The 27,017-nt window shown below is 39.7% G+C and overlaps 2 protein-coding genes and 1 pseudogene across 5 annotated transcripts in view; all 3 read left to right on the top strand.

Moving 5' to 3' along the window:
* Positions 1-27,017, top strand: part of LOC114644549 (oocyte zinc finger protein XlCOF6-like) — a 536,868-nt gene that overhangs the window by 11,100 nt on the left and 498,751 nt on the right. Inside the window, exons 1-3 of one of the 4 annotated variants that reach the window (XM_051927839.1) lie at positions 12,851-12,973; positions 14,814-15,170; positions 24,704-25,248. The exons of 1 other annotated variant lie outside the window; for it this stretch is intronic. In XM_051927839.1, the coding sequence (XP_051783799.1) occupies positions 24,834-25,248 (415 nt within the window). In that variant the 5' untranslated portion in view covers positions 12,851-12,973; positions 14,814-15,170; positions 24,704-24,833. Of the gene's footprint in view, positions 1-12,850; positions 12,974-14,813; positions 15,171-24,703; positions 25,249-27,017 lie in introns of those variants that run through there. 2 more of the 4 variants (XM_051927840.1, XM_051927836.1) reach the window with 2 other exon arrangements.
* Positions 1-27,017, top strand: part of LOC114641490 (zinc finger protein 850-like) — a 114,694-nt pseudogene that overhangs the window by 11,125 nt on the left and 76,552 nt on the right.
* The window catches only part of LOC114641491 (oocyte zinc finger protein XlCOF6-like), a 171,668-nt gene continuing 157,548 nt past the window's right edge, over positions 12,898-27,017 (top strand). The window contains exon 1 of the mRNA XM_051927844.1: positions 12,898-12,973. The gene's annotated coding sequence lies outside the window, so the exon portion shown is untranslated. The remainder of the gene's footprint in view (positions 12,974-27,017) is intronic.

Below are 27,017 nucleotides of genomic sequence, written 5' to 3'. Positions count from 1 at the left end.
TGTATCAGCCGTCATCAGCAACACGTAAGATTTCATGAAGGACTCTGTAGTACTAGGGTGTTGTACCGTGTTAGCCATTATGAATGTAGAGAAAAGCCAAGTAAAATGACACTTTTTATTGGCTAACTAAAAAGATTACAATATGCAAGCTTTCAAGGCAACTCCGGCCCCTTCTTCAAGCAAGATGTAAGATGAAGGACTCTGAAACTCTACTGCCAGGACATCAGCCATACAGGGACTGATCATCTCTGCACCAGTGCTGTGACATAAGATGGTGAAAAATACAAACACCAGACAACAGAATGAGGTAGCAACAGAACTGTGTGGTGAAGATAACTTCAACCCCAGAGCACAACTGAAAAAGTTCAATGTAATAGTAAAAGAAATGGAAAACTCAAATCAAATCCATAGTGCAGTGCCAACTACCAGGAGGTGCCATTGACAACAAGGGGAATTGTTTTGTTTCGGAGCTTTGGAGATGGGACCTTATCTGAGTAGCAATGAACTTGTACCGTCTGAGAAAGAAAAAAAATCTTATTAACTGTAATGATTATAAGTAGTTACTTCACAATACCAAGTACTGTATTTTGTATTAATCATGCTGTACAGAGTTCTATGATTTATTACTTCTATATGATTTGTTCTTCACTTAGATAGAAAAAGAATTAGGCTTGTGCACAGAATTAGAGACTAACTTGCATTCTTTTATGAGAAAACGCTGACCTCTTGATACTAACAGAACACTCTGTGATATTATAAATCAGTTGTGACCCGTTTCTGAATTCTTGCCTAAAACTCTTTGATCATATTTCTTAAAACTGTGAGTTCCCTGATAACCTCTTTTTCTGAAAGAAGCAATGTGCACATTCCAATTCAGGGAGTCGTAAGCTATTAGAATTTATGTATAACCTCAAAATGAAGTGTCATATATATTTGTTTTTATTAATACACAAACTAGATATATAGAAGGAAACCCCACGTTCACCTGCAGGCTGTCTGATCTGACCAGTCAGTGCCACTGAGCTGGGGGGAGCTGCAGTGTCTTTGACTCACCAAGAATAAAGAAATTCTTTTTTACTTTAAATTGGTGTTTGTCTCCCGTTGTTTCCGACTTCAGCGTCCTCAGGTTTTGGTAGCCTGTACGGGGACAGTGACGGCCAAGCGACTCCCTGAGTGAGATCGTCCAGAGGACTAACAAAAGGACCGATTCTGGCCAGATCGGGAGGACCAGCTCCAGAAAAAATTTGGACTGGCCTGCCTCAGGAGAGTCCTGCGTGAGGATTGCGCCTAAAGAATTCTGATCTTCGTGGCAGCTCTGTTACAATTTTGTTCCCATTTCTTGGGTGATTGACAAGCAGTCCTGTGCAGCGATTGGTTGAGGCTTTCTTGTGCCGAAGTTTTTGTAAACTTTGAATGGCTGAAACGACATGCATTCCGATTTCTGTTCCGAAAGACCCGCCTAAAAGCGTCGATGTCACGTTTGGAGTTTTATCTTAAAGTGGGCCCCCTGGTACTATTAATATGGAACTATTGCTGTTACTATTAGTACACAAGGATTATAGTGAAGTGAAATAAAACGGATGTAGTTTAATCTAATGAGAATTTATTTGTTTTTGTACATATTAATGAAAGTATTCTTTTTTTTCTTTTTAGCCGACTGGTTTCAGTAATATAAATATCTGTAAATAGTCTGGACAGAACTGCGTTATAATTATGTTTGCTAATAATAAATAATAATAAGAATAATGCTAACAATAGGAAATTGCAGTGTAACAAGGTAGTTGTAATATTATTAAAGGCCTTAAAAAAAGTCAGTACTAGTATTACTAACCATTTATATTTATTTATTTTTTTGTGTGTTCCTTTACTCTTTCAGAATTAACAGTTTCTGGTATCTCTTACCATGGCTGCCACTCGTGTTCCTACGTGAGTCTTTGTTTGTAGTAGCAGTGTTCCTCTCAAAACAAAGGTGTCTTTCTTTAATTGACGTACTGGTTGATTGCGTTATTTTAATAGACCCAACATCACCTGCGGTGTTGACATGTAAGTATTCATAGGTTAAATATCACAAAGGTTAATTCAAAAAGTTTTTGGAATATCGGGCTTGGTGCCTAGCGAATTTGTTCAATGGTGGCAGTTTATCATCCTGTTCTTCCCTTGTCCCTTTTTTTCTTTTTGCATGCTCAGTTACTCTTTATTTGATCTCTGTTGGAGGCAACGTCACTTGGTGCAGAGTCTATGGAGGTTGTAACCTATTAGTTGTTCCCTGAAGGCCAATTTGTAATATTCTGAAATTTCTTTTAATTTCAGTTTTTGGTAACCTAAACTTTAAATGTAAATGTCTGCCAGATTTCTGCGGATCTGTTTCAGGTCGCTTATTACATTCCAGCTGGATAAATTTGAAGAAAAACAGAGGTGTTGTAAAACTTTGGAGTGAAACTGTAATTTTCTCTTGGTTTATCTAATTTATCCAGCTTGAACCCAGACCTCCGGCGAACTGACCCTCAAGGCCTCCGCCGAGGTGATCCAGGCCGCCAAGGCATTTCAGGGTCAAGTCGGCCGAGATGGTCAGGGAGCAGGCCAGGAGACGGGTGTGGGCAGCAGGTGATGACCCCGGGGACTCCAAGCTGGTGTGCAGCACCAGCGAGCTCCAGTTTGGACAGTACCGGAGTCAAGCTTTTAAATGGTTGCTGACCCATGACCTCGGCTCTGCCGTCATGGTGTTGGCAACCCACCTGAGGGAGTGCGAAGATGACCAGGTGTCCAATAGCCCGGTGGCGAGCAATAAGAACTCCCTGGAGTCCTACGCCTGGCTCTTTCCTGACGTGAAGTCGATGGGAGAGAGACGGGTCGGCCAGGACCCTGGACGAGGGCAAGAGGCTCGTCGGCTTCAGCCAACACGGACACCTGACGTTTGAGGCCCTTTACGATACAGAAGATCGGGAGGCCAAGAGGTGAGAGACTTTTGGGTGGGGTCCAAGGGGAAGGGCGCAGCAAGATAGTGGGACCCTGCTTCCATTTGTTCACCTGTTACCGTTCCCGCTGTTGTACCCCAATGCAGTTACATCAAATGGCTCTGGCGCCAGACCACCAAAGTCGGGACCAAGATGCATGCGCTCCACTTGTATGTGCGGCGGAGAGACGAGGCGAAGGCGGCAGCAACCTCCTCCCTTCCCAAAACCACCACTATTGCCCCCACTGCCTCTCTCTCTGCAGCAGCCTCCATCGTCGAGATTCCTGATGATGTGCTGCTGTCGGCCAGCATGGAGTTGGAGGCTGGTAAGTGACCGCCACCCATGGAAACTGGTGATGGCTCCTTCACTTTTTCTGTTTAACCTGTGTGGAATGGAATTTAAAATCTATTAATAGCTTCTGTATGAAAATCTGCATGTTCTCTGCGTGGCTAGGTATTATTATACTATAACAGATAAATAAGCGTGCTTACATAGCATAACAACTGAGTCCTGAAAGAGACAAAACAAGATCATCTGATTGACCAGCACAGGATGCAGTTTTTGGCTACACCCGAGCTTGTCTCAGCAGTGTCTAAAAATATTTTGTACCATTTATTATGCAAACCAAAACTGATGTTATGTTTGCAAGTACAAGAGTTCTTTTGTGATAATTATATGAATGCATTAAGAATATTAAGGTATGGAATGTGGAATATGAAAATATCTACCATATAATCCTGTTATGATATTATAATGCTACGCTTGTGTTGACTGCTTGTTCTATCCTGCCTATGTATGGTTTATACAAAGAAACTGTTTTTAGTATACGCTGTATATTTTATGCAAAGACACCCTGAGTCAGCTCCCTATGGTGATTCCTCATGCATAACAGTTGAATCAAAGGATACGTCTGGTTATTGTCCACATAAGTTGCCAAGTGTATGACAAGTGTTCTGTTAAATTTGCCAAAAACTATATAAAAGATTAGGATTTCTGTTTTCCGTTGTAATCAACAAATTGTGTAAGAATGTTCTGTGACCTTTGGATGTAATCGAGCTTACTCAAGCATTTTTGAAGCGCTTCTTTAAAATTTCTCTTATAAAAAGGAAGCTCACCCCCCCAAGATGGGCTCTTTGCACGTCAGACTGTCAGTGATAAAAGCTGGCAGGCCCTGCAAAGCTCTCAGCTCATCAAGAATGGTAAAGAATAAAAGAACTCTGCTTATTTGAATTGGTGTCTGCCTGCTGTTGTCTCGACCTTTCGTCCACATAAAAAAATTGATTTGATTGCACTAAGTGAAGCGTGGCTTGGCTCTGATAGTGCGGCTGTTTTAATCGAATCTGCGCCTCTGGATTACAGTTTTACTCGTGCGGTTCGCCAAGGAAAAAGAGGCGGCGGCTTGGCAAACATTTTACTCGAGCCGGTTAAAGTGTAAAGATGTCAATTTTGGTAAATTCAAGTCCTTTGAGTATCTCACCATTGTTATTCATGGAGATTCTCACGTTCTCGTATTATCCATGTAAAGACCTCCTAAATTTAACGCGTCTTTCTTTGAGGAATTCTCAGACTTGGTGTCAATTTTAATTACGAACTATGACATTCTTAATAGTCGTCGACTTTAACTTTCATATCGACATTCAGTGTGACCAGAAAGTAAAAGAATTCATGAACCTCCTGGACTCTTTTGATTTGAGACAGCTCGTTAATCAGCCTACACATAAAGCAGGTCATACGTTAGACTTAGTGATTACTAAAGGACTAAAAGTTGATGTAAAGCAGATCATTTATATTTGTCTATCAGACCATTTTCTTCTACTATTTAATACAGAAATATTCATAGGAAACATTCATGAGAAGCATATTGTTAAAAAACGCTTCTTTGACTCATCAGCAGCTTTAAAACTTACAAACATTCTAAACAATCAGTCTGTTTATAGTGCCAACTATAATAGCGAGGATAATGTAAATAGTAAGGTGGAAAGATTTAATACTAAAGTGAGAGCTGCTGTTGACATAGTTGCACCTGAAAAGACAGTTAAAAAATATCCTAGCATTGTTATACCATGGAAGACCCAAAGAGTGTCTTATCTAAAGAGAACATGTCATAGAGCTGAGCGTAAATGGAGGAAAACTAAACTAACTATCCACTATGAAATATTAAAGGTTAAAATAACAGAATACAATAACACAGTCCGTCTTGAGAGGCACTGCTATTTCTCTAAGATTATAAATAACAATGCTAGTAATCCCAGAGTCTTATTCTCTACAATTGATCATCTGTTAAACCCAAGTAACTCAAAGGAATGCCTCCTAAGTACTTCCAGTAAAACCTGTGAGTCTATCGCTGTATTTTTCAATCAAAAATTAATGATATTAGAAATAACATAATATATCTCCCCAACACTGAGGATCCTCCTAAGCCCCAGTACTCTGTTACAAACAAATTAAATTCTTTCACTAGGATAGATTTACCTGATTTACATAAAATAATTTCTCAACTGAGACCCTCCACCTGTATCCTTGACCCAATACCAACAAGTTTTTTCAAAGAAGTATCGTGCGTGCTAATTGATGATATTCTTGACAAAGTAAATTTGTCACTAGATACGGGGGTCTTCCCAGACTGTCTTAAGACTGCTGTAGTTAAACCCCTACTTAAGAAAAATAATCTTGACCCCTCTGTTCTTGAAAATTATAGACCCATCTCTAACCTGCCTTTCTTAAGTAAAATTCTAGAGAAGGCAGTCATTATACAGTTAAATGAGCACCTCAATAAACATGCTATTCTTGATAAGTTTCAGTCCAGTTTAGAACAAATCACAGCACAGAAACTGCACTCATTAAAGTAGTAAATGACTTGCGGGTAAATGCAGATAGAGGCCATTTATCTGTTCTCATCCTCTTAGATCTGAGTGCTGCATTTGACACCATTGATCATAATATTCTTAGAAATTGCCTTAGTCAATGGGTGGGCCTCTCTGGCAGTGTCTTAAATTGGTTTGAATCCTACCTGGCAGGGAAAAAATTCTTTGTTAGTTGTGGTAATCAACTCAAAGACACATGATATCCTATATGGTGTTCCACAAGGCTCTATCCTGGGTCCACTGCTCTTCTCAATCTACATGCTTCCGTTAGGTCAGATTATCTCAGGGCACAACATGAGCTACCACAGCTATGCTGATGACACACAGCTGTATTTATCAATAGCACCTGATGACCCCGATTCTCTTGATTCACTAACACAATGTCTAACTTGTATCACAGAATGGATGAATAGTAATTTTCTAAAGCTAAATAAAAAGAAAACTGAAATTTTAGTGATTGGCAATAATGGATACAATGAGGCTATTAGAAACCAACTAGATACATTAGGATAAAAAGTCAAAACGGAGGTAAAAAGCTTAGGTGTAACTGTTGACTGTAATCTGAATTTTAAATCACATATTCATCAGACCACTAGGACAGCATTTTTTCACTTAAGAAACATAGCAAAAGTTAGACCTCTTATATCATTGAAAGATGCTGAGAAATTAGTTCACACGTTTGTTTTCAGTCGACTAGATTACTGTAACGCACTCCTCTCAGAACTACCTAAAAAAGACATAAATCGTTTGCAACGAGTGCAGAATGGAGCTGCTAGAATCCTAACTAGGAAAAGAAAATCCGAGCACATTTCTCCAGTTTTGATGAAACTACACTGGTTACCTGTGTCATTCAGGATTGACTTTAAAATTCTGCTTATGGTTTATAAAGCCTTAAATAATTTCGCTCCATCTTATATATCGGAATGTCTGACACCATATATTCCAAATCGTAACCTCAGATCCTCAAATGAGTGTCTCCTTAGAATTCCAAGAGCAAAACTTAAAAAAGTGGTGAGGCGGCCTTCTGCTGTTATGCACCTAAAATCTGGAATAGCCTGCCAGTAGGAATTCACCAGGCTGATACAGTGGAGCACTTTAAAAAACTGCTGAAAACACATTACTTTAACATGGCCTTCTCATAACTTCACTTTAATTTAATCCTGATACTCTGTATATCTAATTCATTATAATAACTATTCATTCAAAATCTGTACTAACCTCTACTCTGTCTTATGTTTCTTTTTCTGGTTTCTTTGTGATGGTGGCTTGTGCCACCACCATCTACTCAAAGCACCGTGATGTTCCAACATTGATGGATTAAACGCGAGAAGTCTGCATGACCATCATCATCAAGTGACTCCGTGAGAACCCTAAATACAAAGAGGACTATTTCATTTATATTAGGTAGAATGCACAGAGGGGGACTGGGCGGTCTCGTGGTCTGGAACCCCTGCAGATTTTATTTTTTTCTCCAGCCGTCTGGAGTTTTTTTTTTTTTTTTTCTGTCCCCCCTGGCCATCGGACCTTACTCTTATTCTTTGTTAACTAATGTTGTCTTATTTTAATTTCTTACTTTGTCTTTTATTTTTCTTCATTATGTAAAGCACTTTGATCTACTTTTTTGTATGAAAATGTGCTATATAAATAAATGTTGTTGTTGTATTTAGATCACAGGTGTTGAACTCCAGGGGGGTATTTTTCGTACGTCACTTAAATCATCCGAGATCAGGTGCCTCATCTTGGATAAGTTAATGCCGGTGACACTCATCCGGGATAGGTCGGTTTTTCAAACGCAGCCGTGTATTAGATTAAATGAGCTGGATCTAAACATACAAGATAAATGTGCGCGCCCACACTGACTAAAAAGCCCATATATATTGAGTCTAGAAAACATGATCAGCAAGTCTTTGATAGGCTGTAACAAAATGACAAAAGAACGGGCGCATTTTTCACACTTGAGGAGCAAGACCTTTCATTCGAAGGACATGAAGAATTTCAACATTTAATATGCACAAGGGGTAACACTGCAAAAGCAGCCCAGACCAGAAAAGATGGCTGGCAAAAAGTGGCCGACAAATTAAACGCTAAGTAGTGTGCATTGTACTTACTGACAGCAGCGTTTCATTTCCTATGTGTCAGATTAATTATCTATACTAATAAAAGGCAAAGCCCTCACTGACTCACTCACTCATTGACTGACTGACTCACTCATCACTAATTGTCCAACTTTCCGTGTAGGTGGAAGGCTGAAATTTGGCAGGCTCATTCCTTACAGCTTACTTACAAAAGTTAGGCAGGTTTCATTTCGAAATTCTATGCGTAATGGTCATAACTGGAACCTCATTTTTGTCCATATACTGTAATGAAGGAGGCGGAGTCATGTATCGCGTCATCACGCCTCCTATGTAATCACGTGAACTGAAAACAAGGAAGAGATTTACAGCACGAGTCAAACGCTGGAACGAAGGTAAATGACGTTAATTGTTGAGTGTCTTTTAATACTGTGTAAGCATACATATTAACACATGTGCAATTAAACGTGTGCATTTACGGGGTGATTTCTCGCCTTTTATTAAAAAGGTAAATGCAAACTGTTTTCATTCTGAAGGGCACAAACCACGTTAGATTTCAGCCGTTAAACGCACAAAAATGTCGGTACACCAGATAAATAAGCGCAACATATTATCAGTTGTATTGTATGCTTACAATACATATAGAAATGTGTTAATCGTTAACTAATAGTATGGGATGGTGTTTGTCGACTCGCACCTTGATTTAAACGATTCCATGTCTTGGTGGGTTTGCGTAGCTTATTGTCAATATCTTTACACCTCTTTTTAAGACTTATTGACTGAAACGGGCTTTCACGAAAAAAGTTAGGGCTTTGCTACAGGATACACCCTCCACAAGTTAAGGAAGTAAAAATAAAAGTATATATTTCTGTTTTATTTAAACCTTTTAAGTTCGTATGCATAGCCCCATTTGGCTGTTTTAGTTTTTTTTTTCTTTTTTCAGTAATATTTAATCTCCTTAAAGAAAAAGAACATATGCATTTTACTTTTTTTGTATCTCTTTAGTAATATTTTAGTGTAAAAGGATAACCACTATTTAAACCTTTTATGTTACTTTATAAAGTTATTTTACACAATGTTGAAAAATTATTAAGAAAGCTACATATTTTGGCAGCTGCTGCTTTAATTTTCAATGAAATGAAAAAAGCTCTCCAAGAGAAAACCTCAATGAAGAAGAAACAGTTTGCACTATCTAAAAAGGAGAAACCCTCATTTATAAAGGTTTGCTGCAGATGACGACTGAAAATAAATGAATAGTTCCTATGTGTATTATACATAATTATCTATTTGACTTATGCCTTTATTCCAGCAACTTGCAACATCTGAGGTACAATTTGTTACATTACTTTTGTTTTTTGCAGCACAGGCAGGTGAAGTGACTTCCTCAGGGTCACACAGTGGTGTCAGTACCAGGATTTGAACTGACAAGCTCCGGGTTTGCTGAAATATTACTGAAGAAAGAAAAAAACGAAAACGGGCAAATGGGGCTATGCATACAAATGTCCATCCATCCATTATCCAACCAGCTATATCCTAAATACAGGAGCCAATCCCTGCCAACACAGGGCACAAGGCAGGAAACAAACCCCGGGCAAGGTGCCAGCCCACCGCAGGACGCACACACCCACACACACCAGGGACAATTTAGAATTGCCAATGCACCTAACCTGCATGTCTATGGACTGTGGGAGGAAACTGGAGTACCCGGAGGAAACCCAGACAGACATGGGGAGAACATTCAAACTCCACGCAGGGAAGCGAACCCAGGTCTTCTAACTGCCACCTTTCACTGTGCCACCATGCTGCCCGCATACAAACTTAAAAGGTTTAAATAAAACAGAAATATATACCTTTATTTTTACTTCCTTAACTTGTGGAGGATGTATCCTGTAGTAAAGCCCTAACTTTTTTCATGAAAGCCCCTTTCAGTCAATTAGCCTTAAAAACAGGTGTAAAGCTAAACTTGCAGCACCGCTATTCAATTACACTTGCCTAACGCCTCTCCTAAGGGGAGATACTGTAGGATCTGGGCATCAGTCAAAGCACCAATCACAGGCCCGATTAGAAGGCGGGAAGCTGTGATTTGTCGTCTCCCTCCAATGTAACAATCACAGTCCGTGTTACAGCGCACTATGTATGTATGTATGTATGTATATGTGTGTGTGTATGTGTGTATATATATGTTGATATGTGTATATATATATATATATATATATATATAATGTGTATGTGTAGATATGTGTATATGTAGATATGTATATATATATATGTATATATGTATATGTATATATATGTTTACATAACCTCTTTAACACACTACTTCTGCGCTGTGTAGCGCGGGTATTTTGCTAGTTATTTAATATGTTATAATTCCAGATCAAACGTGAGCACAAACAGAACACGGGAACGGGTTAAAGTGAAGTACAAGAATATACTTCAAACTGGTAAATATTGGTATATAACTTTTTAAAGAATTGTTGACATAAATAATCATATATAATATAAAAAACATTCATTTTAAAGCTAATAAGAAGGCAGACAAGCACAAAACAGCTGGAGGTCCACACGGTCCAGACCTAACCCCTGCAGAAGAGTTGGCTCTCCAGCAAAATGCCCATCGCCCTGTTTCTGAGGACATTCCAGGGGGAAGCTCCTCCTCAGAACCAGTGGCAGGAAGTAGTGGTCACTTCATTTCAGGTAAAGGATGGTCATTGCATATATTTGTCCTCCATGTGTGCTATAGGTATGTTCCATATAGCCCTCTTTTTTGTTGGGTCAGTTGCAGGGAATGTCATATCCCTTGAACCTGTGTCTGACCAACGAGATATTGATGAAGGTCAAATATTTGATGAAGGCACTGTGTCTGATTATTCATCAGGAGGAGAGGTACATTTTCCAAATAATCTTTGATCAAACTCCACTCTGATCAGTTCCATGTGCCCCAATCACATTTGGAAATCCTGGTAATGAGAATGTTAGACTGATTGTGAGATTCTTTATGGAACTGTGGGTGTTTTAGCCTGTGTATTACCTACCTGCAATGGCATGAAACGCCTCTTATTGTCTGCACACGCAGGTGTCCAGGAAACACAATGAAAATCTGAGGGAAATATTTCAGAGCCAAACAGACTTTACGAATTGCCTGGCAAACTGCACTTTTAGTTAGATTTTCTGCATCGCCTACAGTATATAAAAAAGTGCCACTTGTAAAAAACCTCAAAGCAATGCCTACTGTCTGTGTGGTTGTGAGAGCCCGACTTCGCCAAGTTTGACTTCGAATATAAGGTGCTAATAAATCTTTGAGGTACAATATTCCCCCCTGGCTAAAGCGGTATCTTTCAAAAAGAATTTCCTCCAGGAGCAATAAAGGATCTTGCCGACAGGTGTCTTTTATACTGATAACGAGTTCAAACAGGTGCCATTAATACAGGTGACGAGTGGAGGACACAGGAGCCTCTTACAGAAGAAGTTACACGTCTGTGAGAGCCAGAAATCTTGCTTGTTTGTAGGTGACCAAATACTTATTTTCCACCTTAATTTGCAAATTATCCATTCATTTTCCAACCTGCTGAATCCGAACACAGGGTCACGGGGGTCTGCTGGAGCCAATCCCAGCCAACACAGGGCACAAGGCAGGGAACCAATCCTGGGCAGGGTGCCAACCCACCGCAGGACACACACAAACACACCCACACACCAAGCACACACTAGGGCCAATTTAGAATCGCCAATCCACCTAACCTGCATGTCTTTGGACTGTGGGAGGAAACCGGAGCGCCCGGAGGAAACCCACGCAGACACGGGGAGAACATGCAAACTCCACGCAGGGCGGACCCGGGAAGCGAACCCAGGTCCCCAGAACTCCCAACTGCGAGGCAGCAGCGCTACCCACTGCGTTAATCCTTCAAAAATCAGACAATGTGATTTTCTGGATTTTTTTTTCTCATTTTGTCTCTCATAGTTGAGGTGTACCTATGATGAAAATTACTTAAAAAGTGGGAGAACTTGCACAATTGGTGGCTAAGTACTTTTTTACCCCACTGTAGGTAGGTAGGTAGGTAGATAGATATGAATAAAGGTACGCATTTGGTTAAAATTAAATAAACTGTATAGCCCCATAAATACAACACAAATTGAGCATGTATTCTTCCACACATGTAATGGATAAATATTTGCCTCTTTGTGTAATAAAAACTAGAATTAAAGAGCACTACATAAGCAATTGAAGTAATGTGAGTGATAAACAATAAAGTTTAACGATTAATGTTTGATTTATTAAAACATGACTAAAAACAAATAAAATCAAAAAAAAGGTTCAAAGAAATTACCAATAAAGGCGGTGGTCTCACCAAGGTGACCAGAGTTCAGATCTCAAGTCCTCCCTGCCCAGAGCCTGCATGTTCCCTCCATGTCCATGTGGGTTTCCTCCCGGTGCTCCGTCTTCCTGCCTCACTCCATTGGCTGTTGTGAGTGGGCTCACCCTGCGGTGGGCTGGCGTCCTGTCCAGGGATTGTTCCTGCCTCGCCCCTGACTCTTGCTAGGATTGTGCTCTAACATGACGCCTGTTAATTCTGTATTACTGATGTGTCCCACGATTAGTTTGTTAACTGAAAATCTCAGTGTATAGTAAGAAGGTAACGGTGTCTCTTAACATTACTGTTGTCATGATGTTTGTCTGAAACAGGGCGATGCTAATATGCTTTTATTACTTTCAGTAAAATGTGACACTTGAGTGAAAATAAAATTATTAAACAGCCTTATAAAACAGTAACGTTTTTGACAAGGTGCTTAGAAACTGGTTACGTTAATTTAAAATGCTTAGATAGCGTAAGTCTGAGACTAAAAGACATTTCTGCTTACAGTGGCCGCCGCTTCATCGTTGCAGCCTTACAATAAGCGGGGCAGTTCATCCTTGCAGTGGGCGTGTCGTGAAAGACACCGTGGGCGTGGTGTTGAGGGAATTTTTTTCACCGACGTATGTAGCTACTGTATCCACCGCGCTCTGCAGTTCCTCTGTTTGCTCGTATGAGAACCTCGTGCGCAGACTTTTTCACGACCACAAGATCAAGCAAAGGTGCGGAAGGTGAGACAAAGTCGAACGTGGGGATCGCGTACGGGTGGGAATGCCAGCAGTGAGGAAGATCGCGACCTGCTGAGAGGCTTTAAATTTGAGGAGGTGCCTGAGGCTGCGTGGTTCGCTTTTAAGTGTTTGTTTTAAGTGGTTGAGCGCTACGTGGAGGAGGGGGCACAGCAAATCGCACCTTCACGAGTTTATTGTGGATGACAGGTGTCGCGCATCTTTTTATCTGATGATACGTTAATTTATTTTCCACTGATTGTCCCGTGAAATGAAATGCTACATCTGAATTTGCGGAGTCGCGTTAAATTGGGATTAGTGCTGGGCTGCTCGATTACTAACTTGTCGTCAACGTGCCAAGACGTTGTGATGGGCCGCTCGATAGTCAGGTTTCGACACTGTGTCGAGCTTTCGAAGCGCTGCTTCGAGGCTTGCGTCAAATGCGCCCGTCACGTGATTTTGAGTCGCGCTAGCGTAATGACGTCATTGATATCTGCGCAGTCCAAGTAGATATTGCTGCAGACCAGAGTAAAATGGGCGTGAATATAATGTTCTACTTCAGCCAATCATATATTAAATTTTCGCATGTCTGTCACTGATCAGCCAATCGCAAATTTATACGTCGCGGTCAATCACCGTTTTATTCGACAAATCGCCAATCGGTGTTATTTGTCATTCATGGGCCACTTTAGCCAATTGCCTTATGGTTACGTAAAAAGAAAGGTGGGAGTAATTTCTAAAGGTGGACGTGTAAGATAAAGTGACTGTAAGAGACGGAGTGTATATTCATAAAATACCTCTGCGAGGATAGTCTACTAGTGTCAATATCTTACACTATAGCACTTTGTCGAGTGCATTATTAAGACTGCAGTGTATTTTTACCACAGTCATTTATGAAATAGCGGTTCTGAAAAAATAATAATAAAAGTTTGCATATGAGATATTTATCGTTACTGAACAACGTCTGAAGAAAATATAAATGAACATAACAATACAAATTTGTGTCCGCCTAATTTTAATGGATTGACGTGGACTTAAGTGTGGGCTCTACTTGATTGAGTCAGTCAGATTAAAACAAATGTTTGACTGTTGGTGTTTACTCGAATGTCCAAATGAAATAGCCGCCTACATTTAACGGGTCACCTTAATGACCTTAAAGGCTATGAACGTATTACAATTTTAAACGATGAATAAACTGTCCGAGTTCCTAATATTCCATTGTAGCCCCTTCTTGCCTGCAGATCGCCATCTGTTCTTTGTTTGCTGATGTTAATATTCTTCGGTCTTCATGTCTGTTCTCAATATACCAGCAGCTCCAGTGAGTTTCTTGCCTGCGAATCACGTATTTAAGTTTGTTTTTTAGCTGTATTATGATTACAGATTATTACAAATCACATACTTGACACTCTCACGTTCAGGTATCAGGGAATATAAAACGTTAAGAAAGCTGGCAATAAAATTGTGACTTTAAAGAATCCATTTGCTGTCACTATGTTATCAATGTTAAATTTAAGAAACACAGTTGTCATAGTGCTAATAGTCACCTTTCAATTATTATGTTTACAATGAAGTTTACTATGTTAAACGATCTGTGAAGAGCAAATATTATGCCTTTAAAACAGTAATAATTTTGCAGTTTTTGTGACTGTGCACCTGTTAATCAGGGTATTCAATTATTTGACTTAATTGGACCTTTATTACTTTTGGATTTTAAATACCTCTTTAAGATCATCAAATATGTGTTTATTATAATACATATTACTTATGCAAAAGTTACATTTAGATATTAAAACATGACAGATGTTTGTAGTCCATATCTCATTTATCCTCCATTTGACTCCATCAGGTCCTACTGGTGTGCTAAACACGTCAGCCTGTCTTTAGGGTCTCTGAGACTGGAGGAGGTCAGGAGTCCAACTGTACAGCAGGCACTGATGGGCATCAGCACCACGACTGGTAACAAGATAGAGATGGCAGATAGTTCAGCTGGACATCATCCTATATGAGTATCCAAGCAGACAGCATATTAAGAGCACAGCGAGTCTGTCTACTCCAGTATGGCCCTGACATAACACCCTGTACAGCTGTACACGACTCCACTTTACTGCTCATTTAGCACACACTGCACTGAGGCTGTCAAGTCATAGCCATTAAATCATTCAATCTGAACAGCTGGAAATTGATTTTGGCAATGATATTTCTGGTAAGGCATTTTTATATTGTCGTTTCTCATTGGTTTTTACTGAAAATCTGGTTTACATCAATGTAGTTTTCAATAGTATGTATTATATATATATATAGTATATTAAAAAATTAAAGGAACACTTTGAGAGCACATGAGATCTTAATGGGAAAAAAAAATCTTGCTGGCTGTCTCTACTGCTGTGGACTGATGTGTTAGGAACAAAAGGATGGCACATCGTTTGTTGGAAATGAAAATGATGAACCTACAGAGGGCTGAATTCAAAGACACCCCGAAAATCAAAGGGAAAAAACGATGCGGCAGGCAGGCAGGTGAGTCCATTTTGCCGAAATTTCATTGCAGCAACTCCAAATAGCACTCAGTAATTTGTATGGCCCCCATGTGCTTGTGTGCATGCCTGACAATATTGTGGGGGGGGGGGTGTGGGGGAGCATGCTGCTAATGAGATGAAGGATGGTGTCCTGGGGGATCTCCTCCCAGATCTGGACCAGGGCATCACTGAGCTCCTGGACAGTCTGAGGTGCAACCTGGTGGCGTCGGGTGGACTGAAACATAATGTCCCACCCAGAGGTGTTCTTGGGGCAGTCAATGGGATCAACTCCTTCATCCTCTGACCACATGAGGCCGGCCGTTGTGGTGCACCAGGAGGAACTGCACCAGCATAGGGTTTGCCAATGGGTCCAAGGATTTCATCCAGATACCTAATGGCAGTCAAGGTGCCCACTGTTGTCTAATCTGTAGAGGTCTGTGTGTCCCTCCATGGATATGCCTCCATAGACCATCACTGACCCACCACCAAACCGGTTATGCTGCACTACGCCACAGGCAGAATAACATTCTCCTTGGCTTCTTCAGACCCTTTCACATCTGTCACATGTGCTCAGGGTGAACCTGCTCTCATCTGTGAAAAGCACAGGGTGCCCATCAGTGGTAGACCTGCCAATTCTGGTATTCTATGGCAAATGCCAATCGAGCTCCCTGGTGCTCACTAGAGGACATCGGGCCACCTTCAGGCCACCCTCCTCAAGTCTGTTTGTGATTGTTTGGTCAGAGACATTCACACCAGTGGCCTGCCATTCTATAGGCTCTGGCAGTGCTCATCCTGTTCCTCCTTGGCCAAAGGAGCAGAAACTGGTGAGTCCTGCTGATGGGTTAAGGACCTTCTACGAGGGGACCTGTCCAGCTCTCCTGAAGTAACTGCCTGCCTGTCTCCTGGAATCTCCTCCATGCCCTTGAGACTGTGCTGGGAGACACGGCAAACCTTCTGGCAATGGCACGTGTTGATGTGTCATCCTGGAGAAGTTGGACTACCTGTGCCAGCTCTGTAGGGTCCAGGTATGGCCTCATGCCACCAGCAGCGACACTGACCATAGCCAAATGCAAAACGAGCGACAAAACAGATGAGGAAGGAAAAATGTCAGTGGCCTCCCTGCACCTGTTAAACCATTCATTCCTGTTTGGGGGGGTCGTCTCATTGTTGCCCCCCCACTCTAGTGCCCCAAAGCAGCTGAAACTGATGAACAAGCCCCACTGCTACTTAACTGACCAGATCAATAGCCCACAAGTGTCACTGACTTGATGCTGTACTCTCATTAAAAAGGGTTCCTTTCATTTTTTGAGAAGATATATCTATATCTATATCTATATATATAATGTCAAGACCTTAGAACAACAAGGTCCTAGCTGTGAGTCATGGTTTTAGAATACTGAGCTTCAAACGTTTTGACTATTTATCAGGCGTATACAATGCTTTTCTTTTAATTTTGTTCCCATATATAAAACGTGTATTTTAAGTTAAAAATGCAAGTGTTATTTAAAATGTGACTCCTAATAAAAGACAAGTAAGAAGCATATTATTGTAGAGTAAGTTTGTAAGTGAACAGCAAAGCCTCAATCAGGACGCTCAGTTTCCAAGCTCTTTTATCTTGTGGGATTACTAGCAAAGTGCACAGCATTTGTAACCCTGTGGATACGAGTGGAGGCTCTGGTCATATCTGTCATATCTGTCAGTGTTAATACGCAAGGTGATTGGACCAGCGCCACTTAAACAGAACACTCAGTATTAGCACTACCAAAAACAAGATTTTATTAATAATTATTCAATATAAAAATTGTGCAACAATTTCAAGAAATATTTACAATTATCAGTAATGATTGGTCAGTTGAATTGAAAGAAAGAATTCACAAAGATTAAATTTAACAAACAGACTGATCAAGGAATATACTAAAGTATTAAAACAACAGCATGCCCGCTTCTATATATTATCTATATATATAAAATCCCTATGTGCGTCCAGGTGTCCGTGTGTGTGTTTCTTCTGGTGAAGTGCGCATGCGTGGGTCACAGTGCGATGCGTGATATTACTGTCAGAGAAAGTTAGAGGCGTTTTACTGAAATACAAACCAGTATTACTGCGAGAGGAAATTAAAGGAACACAATACAGTGACGCATATTACAGCCACATACAAGCCAGTATTACTGTCAGAGGAGATTAAAGGCATATTACCGACGCGCACGCCTGTATTACCGCCAGAGAAAATTAAAGGTATATTACGGACGTACAAGACGGTATCCTTCAGTAAGGGCACGCACAAAAAGGCGAGCCTCAATTGGGCGCAGCGAATAAAGGTGCGCGTAAATAAAGATCTGCACCTTTGTTGCACTTCACATATTCCAGAGCCATTTGAACTAAATTATCTACGAATGTCTTTATTCGCTTCGCTCAATTGAGATCGCCCTTTTGAAGCTCGCCTTTTTGTGCGCACCCTTATTGAATAGAGCCGTACAAGACAGTATTACTGTCACAGAAAATTAAAGACACACAATACACGGCGGCAGCCCACGAAGAACTGTCAGCTCAGCAAGTAAACATCAGTAAAAGAAAGGCTGAAAGAAAGAAAAATACAACCAACAAAAAGAATAAGGTCAAAGTCCCTTGGCATTTAAAATAGACTGTTCCTACTAATGTTTATGCACTACTGTTCTAGCGCCCGTTATTGTAACGGGCTAAATGACTAGTATATAAATAAAACAACAATGTAAAATGCATAACAACTGTACAAAGCAGTTATAACAATTAAAGAAAAAATCCAGATGACATCAAATGTCTAAAAACAGACACGCAATTTCAAATATACAGAACTTAATCAACAATCTTTAACAATAACAGATAGTGTCCTTTATTATTTACATCAATAATTACATTAAATATATACAACTCTATTATGCACAGTCATTTTAACACACAAATAAAAAAGGCAAAAGAGAAGTAAAGAAAGAGACACATTTATTTGAGTAGAGTTGAGATGTAATCCCGAGTTTAAATGCCTCAGTGGTGCTTTCCTTTTACTTCCAACTGTTGTAAAACAAGTACAGTTTGTCAAACTCTTCCCTCTCACTAAAAAAAACAAAACAAAAACAAGCACACAAATGAACAAATTCTAATCACACCAACCAGAAACACTTCTGCATTTGTCATTTGAAACCACAATTCTTGACCTTGTACAGTTTAGAATAAATGTTACATATGGCATACTTCTAAATGTAATTTTACCAATACTAAAAATGTACTAATGTATAGTTTAAATGTCACTTTAACATAGTGCGCTCTCTCTTTGCATCCCAAATTACAACAATAAATGAGCTTGCCTGGAAAAAATAAAATTACAATTACATAAGTTAAAACAAACAAAAAGAAATTCATGCCAACAAAATCTAATCTGTTATTTTACATTTAGTAACAGTCAAATAAGCAGGAATGAAGAAACGGTAAATAAGCAAAAATAAAAACAAAATTTAAAACATATATACTGAGTGTATGAACTGTAAAATGTAATAATAGCTTCATCTCTTTTTGAATTTTTAGAGCTTCTTTGAATCCCATCGGTTGATGTAAAACACTATCATAAAACACAAAAATGTTTGGCAAATCATAACATAATAAATTCTTCAATCAGTAGTACAGGCTGTCTGTCTGAGAGATGCAAAAAATCCTCATATCTGGTTATAAAACTCTTGTCTTTACTTAAGCCACAATGTAATGTGTTAAATTTTAACATGAGTTTTACTTGCCATTCTTTTCTTTCTTGCTGTGTTTTGAAGTTGGACAGTTATTTTATCCAAAGGCCTTGACCATACATTGTTCTGTGAAGTACGGACGGAATGTCTGTGGTATTTTTGATCGTGATATGATCCTGTTTAAAAAAATGTAAAATAACATTACAGCGTTTCAATCGAACATCTCACAAATGTAAATATGCACAGAGTTAATAGGCAACCAAACTACTGGCGGTGATCTACTAGCATTCCACTGAGCACCGGACAGGGGTGGGTGTGGGTGGATGTTCCCCGTGAAACTTGCTTTGCGGTGTTTGAAGAGTTGCCGGCACCGCTGAGTGATGGACCACTTCAAGCACTGAATATGCATCAATTACTACAGCAAAAATGATTAGTAATACAAACGTGAATACAATATATATTAATATTTATACAAACGTACAATCACAACAAAGAAACAAAAAGTTATTTGAAAAACACGAAGAAAACTTACCAATTGCAAATTTCATACGTTTTAATTTAGAAGCAAACTTACTTCCATTGTCAGAAATAACAAACAATTCGTTTCGTCGCTTCTTCTTTGGTCTAATAGAGTTTCTTCGCTGCTGCTTCGTCTTAGTCTTCTTTTCTTTAAAACGGTTTCGTTGCTTAGTACAGAGCAAGGCCATTTCAAAAGAAACTCTATGAGGCGGAACCTCAAAGCGGTAGGCATCACTAACTGTGAAAAGATTGGTGGAAGTTACACTTGATAGACAACTTCAAACGTTGAGTGAGTTTTTGATTGTCATACTTTAACAACAATCTCATTCGTGGAAATTCTGAATTAGCCAATACTATACACTTTCATTTACAGTTATCCCGCCTTCAGATCCGCCCATAATGTCTCCGGTCTGCAGCAATACCCTTCTCACACAGTCAGCAGTCGATTTGCTCCTCACTAGTCTGCTGAACTGTAAAAGCAGTTGTTCCGGCTACAGCGGTAAGATGTGCTAACCTGAGTTTAAATCCTAATTGGGGCTCGCATATGTTGAAATAAGGATTTTGTATAAAACAGTTAAGTAGTACTTGTCTTTAAGTTAACAAATATATTTTGGAGACATTATGAACGATTTACATGGGGCACCTTTTTTCCTTGGTGTAGAATCGTGTCCACCTAGAATCTGTAACAAATTAATAAGTAATAAGTAATCTTCCAAACTGCAGCACAATCATTGATGTAAATAGAATTGCAGATAGAGTAAGCTTTTGTCGTTTCTGTATTCTTAAACCATCTTCCAGTCCCACAATCCCCCGCAGTCACTGTCACATTTAACGTTCCCTGCTCCTCACCTGTCGTGTCACCCAAAGTATCAACACTCAGTGTCATTCAAGGCTTTACCGTCCTTCCTTTCATAGACATAAAATAAGACACACATTCCCTCTACATACGTGTCCAATAATAATAGTAAACTGGCAGGAACGAGAAAAAGCACAAGATGTGAATATTCATGACAAGAGCCTCGGCATCAGGGTGAGGATATGCCTTGTCACCCATTACGTGAGCTCGTCTGCCACCCTTCAGTTGCACTGGCACACATTACACTTGGGGGCAAATGCAATGGAGAATACCGACAATGTACACCTTCAGAAGTGGAATAAATCGACTGTATAAGTAGAACATTTCAGATAAACGATGAATTTTGTTAATCATAAACAATGCAACATAACTATTATATGTGTTGTTACTTTTTATTTATTCTCTCCAAACGTTACAAATCTACATGGGAAATGAACATGGGTAATATGTTTATAATCATTCTCACTAAAATACACTGTCAAAATATATTAATGAGCAAACTGAGACACATTGGCCTTTAGGAAATATAAAAAAGCGTGTGCGCTGTCATTTAGGACACAATGCATTGTTAACGTCACGCACTCTCTACTGACGCGATGTCACAAAAAAAAGAAACAGCACAGTCTGTGCAAACTCATCGCCTCCTTGGTTTTTGACCTTATGATTGTCAACATCAAATCAATAAAGTCATTTTAAGAAGATGACAAGTCTGCTATAGTCAGTTCAATGAACGCTCCTTTTAAAAAATTGCTTATACCGAATATAAATCAGAATCTCAATGATGCGGAACTCGCGAGTAGTAACGAATAATATATGACACTGAGAAATTGTAATTCCTAATGACGGGAACAAGTAAAAACTACGATTTCCTAAAACGGACACTGTAAATGTAGGCATTTCAATAAATAATTTAGGAGACTTGTGTGTGCATTTCAATACCAATTTAAGAACTACGTAGGCTACCTGTTATACTATAAACGCTACCTCAAGCAGCACTTAACAGTAAATAGTCTAACAGGACAATGACTGAGTGAAACAAAGATGCTGCGCCGCTACAATAAAGGGTCACACTGTCATTCTGCATGTTTAGAAGGCGCTGATTGGCTGAAACTGTTTATAGCGAATTGTCTCAAATTGGTAGTGCCGTATAGCGATCAGAAACGAAAAGACACATTTAGGCATGCTCCTGTGGATGAAGGTTCGAAGTAAACAGCAGGCAGACAGCAGATGTAGAGTAAAAAAGCAATTTCTTTATTCTTGGTGAGTAGAGAGACCTACTGTAGCTCCTGTCAGCTTTGTTTCACTGACAGTTACCAACAATAGCCCCCTTTTTGGGGGGGGTGAGTTTCCTTTTTATAGAGAGACTTACATCTTACAGTGACAGCTTTATCGTGAGTTAAGGTTACACAATTCTTTGGGGGAATTTAGTAATATAGCGCTGCTGCCTCGCAGTTGGGAGACCTGTTGACCTGGGTTCGCTTCCCGGGCCCTCCCTGCATGGAGTTTGCATGTTCTACCCGTGTCTGCGTGGGTTTCCTCCGGTTTCCTCCCACAGTCCAAAGACATGCTGGTTAGGTGGATTGGCGATTCTAAATTGGCCCCAGTGTGTGCTTGGTGTGTGGGTGTGTTTGTGCGTGTCCTGCGGTGGGTTGGCACCCTGCCTGGGATTGGTTCCTGCCTTGTGCCCTGTGTTGGCTGGGATTGGCTCCAGCAGACCCCCGTGACCCTGTGTTCGGATTCAGCGGGTTGGAAAATGGATGGATGGATGAATTTAGTAATATTACAACACATTTGTTCAAACAACTAAAGAAGAAGTGAGAAAGCCTGTTCCTGAGCACAGACTAAGAGTCTGCAGTTTGACAGAAATGTTGTAAGTTTGTCCTTTTAGCTTGCATACACACTTAATTTTTATATGTAAGTCTTATTAATAAACAATTAATCCATAGCTTATTAATACAAACTAGTAATATACTTATACTGTTAAATGATTATGCAGTTAATGGTTTCCCTCTTTTAACAATCTTAATGCATTCATATGGTTAACACAAAAAATTCTTATACTTGCAAATATATACATATACATTTTCTTAGCATCAGCTGGGTTGCATAATAATATATTTTCCATCCACCCAAATGCACACAGATAGTAATCATCAAAGCATTTTAGATTTGTTTATCAAAGTACAAAAATAGGTCAAAAGGTCCTCAGTCCAAGATTCTTTGTTCAACTATTATTTAATATACTGATTTAAATTTTTTTTTTATTCCACACTGCACAGTAGTTTGTTTTTCTACAATACAAATTCAGTACGACACCAGTGTCTCCAAACACACAAATATGAAGCTTATTACGTTTTACAGTGAAACTCTTTACATACACAATATAATTAGGGACGTGTGTCCCCTGCCCGTCTACGGCGGCCCAATCTTCCCTCGACAGCTCGATTCGCTCGCTATCCGTCCAAGCTGAAAATATTGTTAAATGGAGGAATTGAAAAAAAACCTTTAACAAGTGGAGGATCGACGACACGAACCGCTGGTGTTTTTACCGAAAGACAGTTGCGATACCATTGAGCCACCTAATCGGGATAATTAACGAGCTTCGCACAACTGAACTACTACTACTGTTCTTACTGCGGCGGATGTGGAAATATGTTGTTTGACATATACACGTTAAATTTATTTAATTGACACGAGAGTATCATTGTTGTATTCTCCTAATGAAGACGAAAAAATTATATTTATAGATGTATACTATATGACGTACAATTTTGAACAAAATTAAGCATTCCATAAAAAGGTTGCACGATTTACCTAATCTTATATATATATATAAAAGTTGATATATGACAATATATACTGCCTGGCCAAAAAAAAAGTCGCCACCAAAAAAAAAGGTCACACACTGTAATATTTCGTTGGACCGCCTTTAGCTTTGATTACGGCACGCATACGCTGTGGCATTGTTTCAATAAGCTTCTGCAATGTCACAAGATTTAGTTCCATCCAGTGTTGCATTAATTTTTCACCAAGATCTTGCTTGTACAGTAAGCACTAGGCATTATGGGTGCATCACTTCATCTGCCTCTCTTCTTACCCTGATGATACCCATCACTCTGGAACAGGGTAAATCTGGACTCATCAGACCACATGACCTTCTTCCATTGCTCCAGAGTCCAATCTTTATGCTCCATAGCAAATTGAAGCCTTTGCCTCACTGATTAGTGGTTTTCTTACGGCTACACAGCTGTTCAGTCCCAATCCCTTGAGTTCCCTTCGCATTGTGCGTGTGGAAATGCTCCTACTTTCACTATTAAACATAGACTTGAGTTCTACTGTTGTTTTTCTTCGATTTGATTTTCACCAAACATTTAAGTGATCGCCGATCACGATCATTCAGGATTTTTTTCCGGCCACATTTCTCAATGAGTATTATTCTTCTTCATGTATGTCATTTCTACTGTCTTGTATTGAATTGTAAAGTGTCTTTAAGTGTATGAAAGACGCTACATAAATCTTATTATTATTATTTCTGTGAGTGTCTGATTGTGTCTCTTAGGTAGTCCATTACCCCAGGGACTGTATACAGCGGTGGTCTTTGTTTCAGTGTTAAAATTCTCTGCCATCTCTCTGATTCCCCACCATTATCACTAAGTAGTTTCTGAGCAGCTCCATGTACTCTTATCTGAGAACGAATGAATGAATTGTTTCACAATTTCTGATGGTCTCTTTGTCTTTACACCACTTCCTGCACTGAAACGTGTGAATGTGTCAATGAGGTGAAGACCCCATACTCCTGTTTGATGTTCATGTCTGTCTATTGCCAACAATGCCCTAAATATGACGCTTTAATAGACCTGCAATTGCTGTGTCCAAACATGATGGTGCCGTGAAGATGAAGTGTTGTCATATCTACATGGTGAAACTGAAATGTATGCAAATCCCCTTTAATGAAGGTCTGCAATGCACTTTGATCACATCTGAATTGTTTGATTTGGAATTTTTAACTGTGAGGTAGAGGAGGAAATCAAGAGAAATGTGTCTTTGAACCAAACTTCATGAAGGGCTCTGTGACCCTGAAGTGTGCTCCTTATTTTTACTGACTTTATAAAGTTAATTCTACCACTTTTATTTTCACAGGGCTTTCCCATTTCACATGGCCATACACAGAGGTGTCTAATGGCCTCCAGCTCAGGGCTGTCCATGTGAGAAGGGAATCTGAGAAGAGAAGGACATACACTTAAAGAGAGAGAAGAGTTTTCCACAGAGCATGGCCTCTGCCAAAGAAGATGGCGTGGATGGAAGAACGGTGGACATTAAAGAAGAGGACTGTGAGCGGCTCACACCAGAGGATATGAGTGTGAAGCTGGAGGATAACGAAGAAAGAATTTCAGATTTTAAAGAGGAGGAGGAGTGCAAGGGGGTGACTGCTGCCATTAAATTTGAGGATTTGAATGATTTCTCCGTTGGTCTTGAACTTCAAAAGCATGAAACCGAGGATATTTTCAAACAAGATGCCTGTGAAGAATCTCCATCCAGTTTACAGCCCTGGTCCACGAATACGGGACGACTGGCTACGCAGGAGAATTTGGCAGAGCTGAAATCAGAGTTATCAGAGTCTGAAGAGAAAATCACAGAGGGAAATGGGAGAGAAGGAGAAGAGTCACCTGGGAGTGTTGGAATAAGTGAGTAATGTGATTAAATATAAAAGAAAGAGAGCATTTATAAATTCTAACAGTGGGTTGCTTTGATGTTTTTAGAAGATTAAAATGAGAGTGGAATACACGGTTAATTGAACTTGGATAAAGACCACCTGCTCAGGTGCATGATAACAAACAATAGGTTACTTAATAAATGATAAATTAGACAAACTTAGGTAAATAAGAAAAAATCTAAAGTGTGCAGCGCATGACTTGAACATCATGAAGCTTTGACTGAAGCCGTGACATATGTTAGGCCAACAGCACATTACGTTCAATGAGTATATCAAAAGTCATATTTTGTTAGACATGTATATTTCTTAAGTTGTGTGGCTATTAAAGTAGAAATGTCCACAAAAAGAAATAAATACCTGTAAGTAAGAATCAAATCCTCGCCCCTGTGCACTAAATAAGAGTGAATTTGCTCAAGCCAGTGCCCACCTAATATGTGCCTCATCTTTCTAATGGTAATCTCGTGCACTTTGACGTTAACAGTGACAAGAGCTAACTGTACGAGCCATGATGACATTCAGGGGGTCTCAGGGTCTTCTTTCAGCTTCTTGTGTTCTGCTCTCAGCCTAAACTTACTGTTGCAGCATGGCCTGGACAAGTTGGCAGTGGTGTGAAGTCTTCACTAGGAGATGATCTTGGCCCTTCTGTCTCCCACAGTCACATCGGGTCAATTTGGAGTCACCACTCCACTTCAACTGCATGTTTTTGGGGATGAGGGGAAGAACCAGAATAACCAGAAACACCATTCAGAGCCACTGTGTAGAACAAGTGTGGGCAGGATTTGACCCCAGGACCCCTATACAATAAAGCAGCTGTGCTAAACACTGTGCCCTCCTAACACAAGCGGATATGTTTGTATGTTTAGATTTTAGGTCAAATTAGGTTCTAGAGGATGTAAATATCACCACATACATTACAAATAAGAAGAGAAAACCCAAATTCAGACACATTACTGGGTAGGAATGCTGTGATCTGAGTCTTTAGAGCAGATATTGATCACCCATTCCATTCCTTTAGGATCTGCTGATATCAATAATACCTTTTTTTTCTATTCAGAATAATATATTGTGGACGAAAGGTCGAGACAACAGCAGGCAGACACCAATTCTTTTAAGCAGTTATTCTTTACCATTCTTGATGAGCAGAGGGGTCCTTGTCTTACAGAGCCTAAGTGCAAAAGCCCCCTCATAGGGGGGTGAGTTGTATTTTTATAACAGAGATCTTCAAAGAAGCTGTTAAAAAAAAAAAAAAATAAGCTCAGTTTCATCCAAAGGTCACAGAACATTTTTACACAATTTGTTGATTACAACGGAAAGCAGAAATTCTAATCTTTTCTTATATTTTTAATTAAGCTTATCAGAAAACTAGTCATACGTTTGGCATCTTAATGGGATGATAACCAGACACTGCTGAGACAAGCCGGGGAGTAGCCAAGAGCTGCATTCCACACTGGCAGCCCTACTCTATGTAAGCACGGCTTATTTATCTGTTATAATAATACCTAGCCACACAGAGAACATGCAGATTTTCATACAGAAGCTAGCAATAGATTTTAAATTCCATTCCACATTCCCCCCTTTTTAAACTTAAACGTTTAATAATAAGAAGGTTTAAGCTAAACAGTCCTGATCGAGGGAAGACTGGGAAGAGAATTGGGCCTGGGGAAGAAGATGCATGTGTTCTGTGTGGAGGAAATAAGCTTTAGTTATTGAGGCAGTGAAAAACTTCTGGATAAAATAACG

This window comes from Erpetoichthys calabaricus, chromosome 5, assembly GCF_900747795.2.
Source record: "Erpetoichthys calabaricus chromosome 5, fErpCal1.3, whole genome shotgun sequence".
Lineage (NCBI taxonomy): Eukaryota > Metazoa > Chordata > Cladistia > Polypteriformes > Polypteridae > Erpetoichthys > Erpetoichthys calabaricus.
This window is presented reverse-complemented; position numbering and strand designations above follow the sequence as displayed.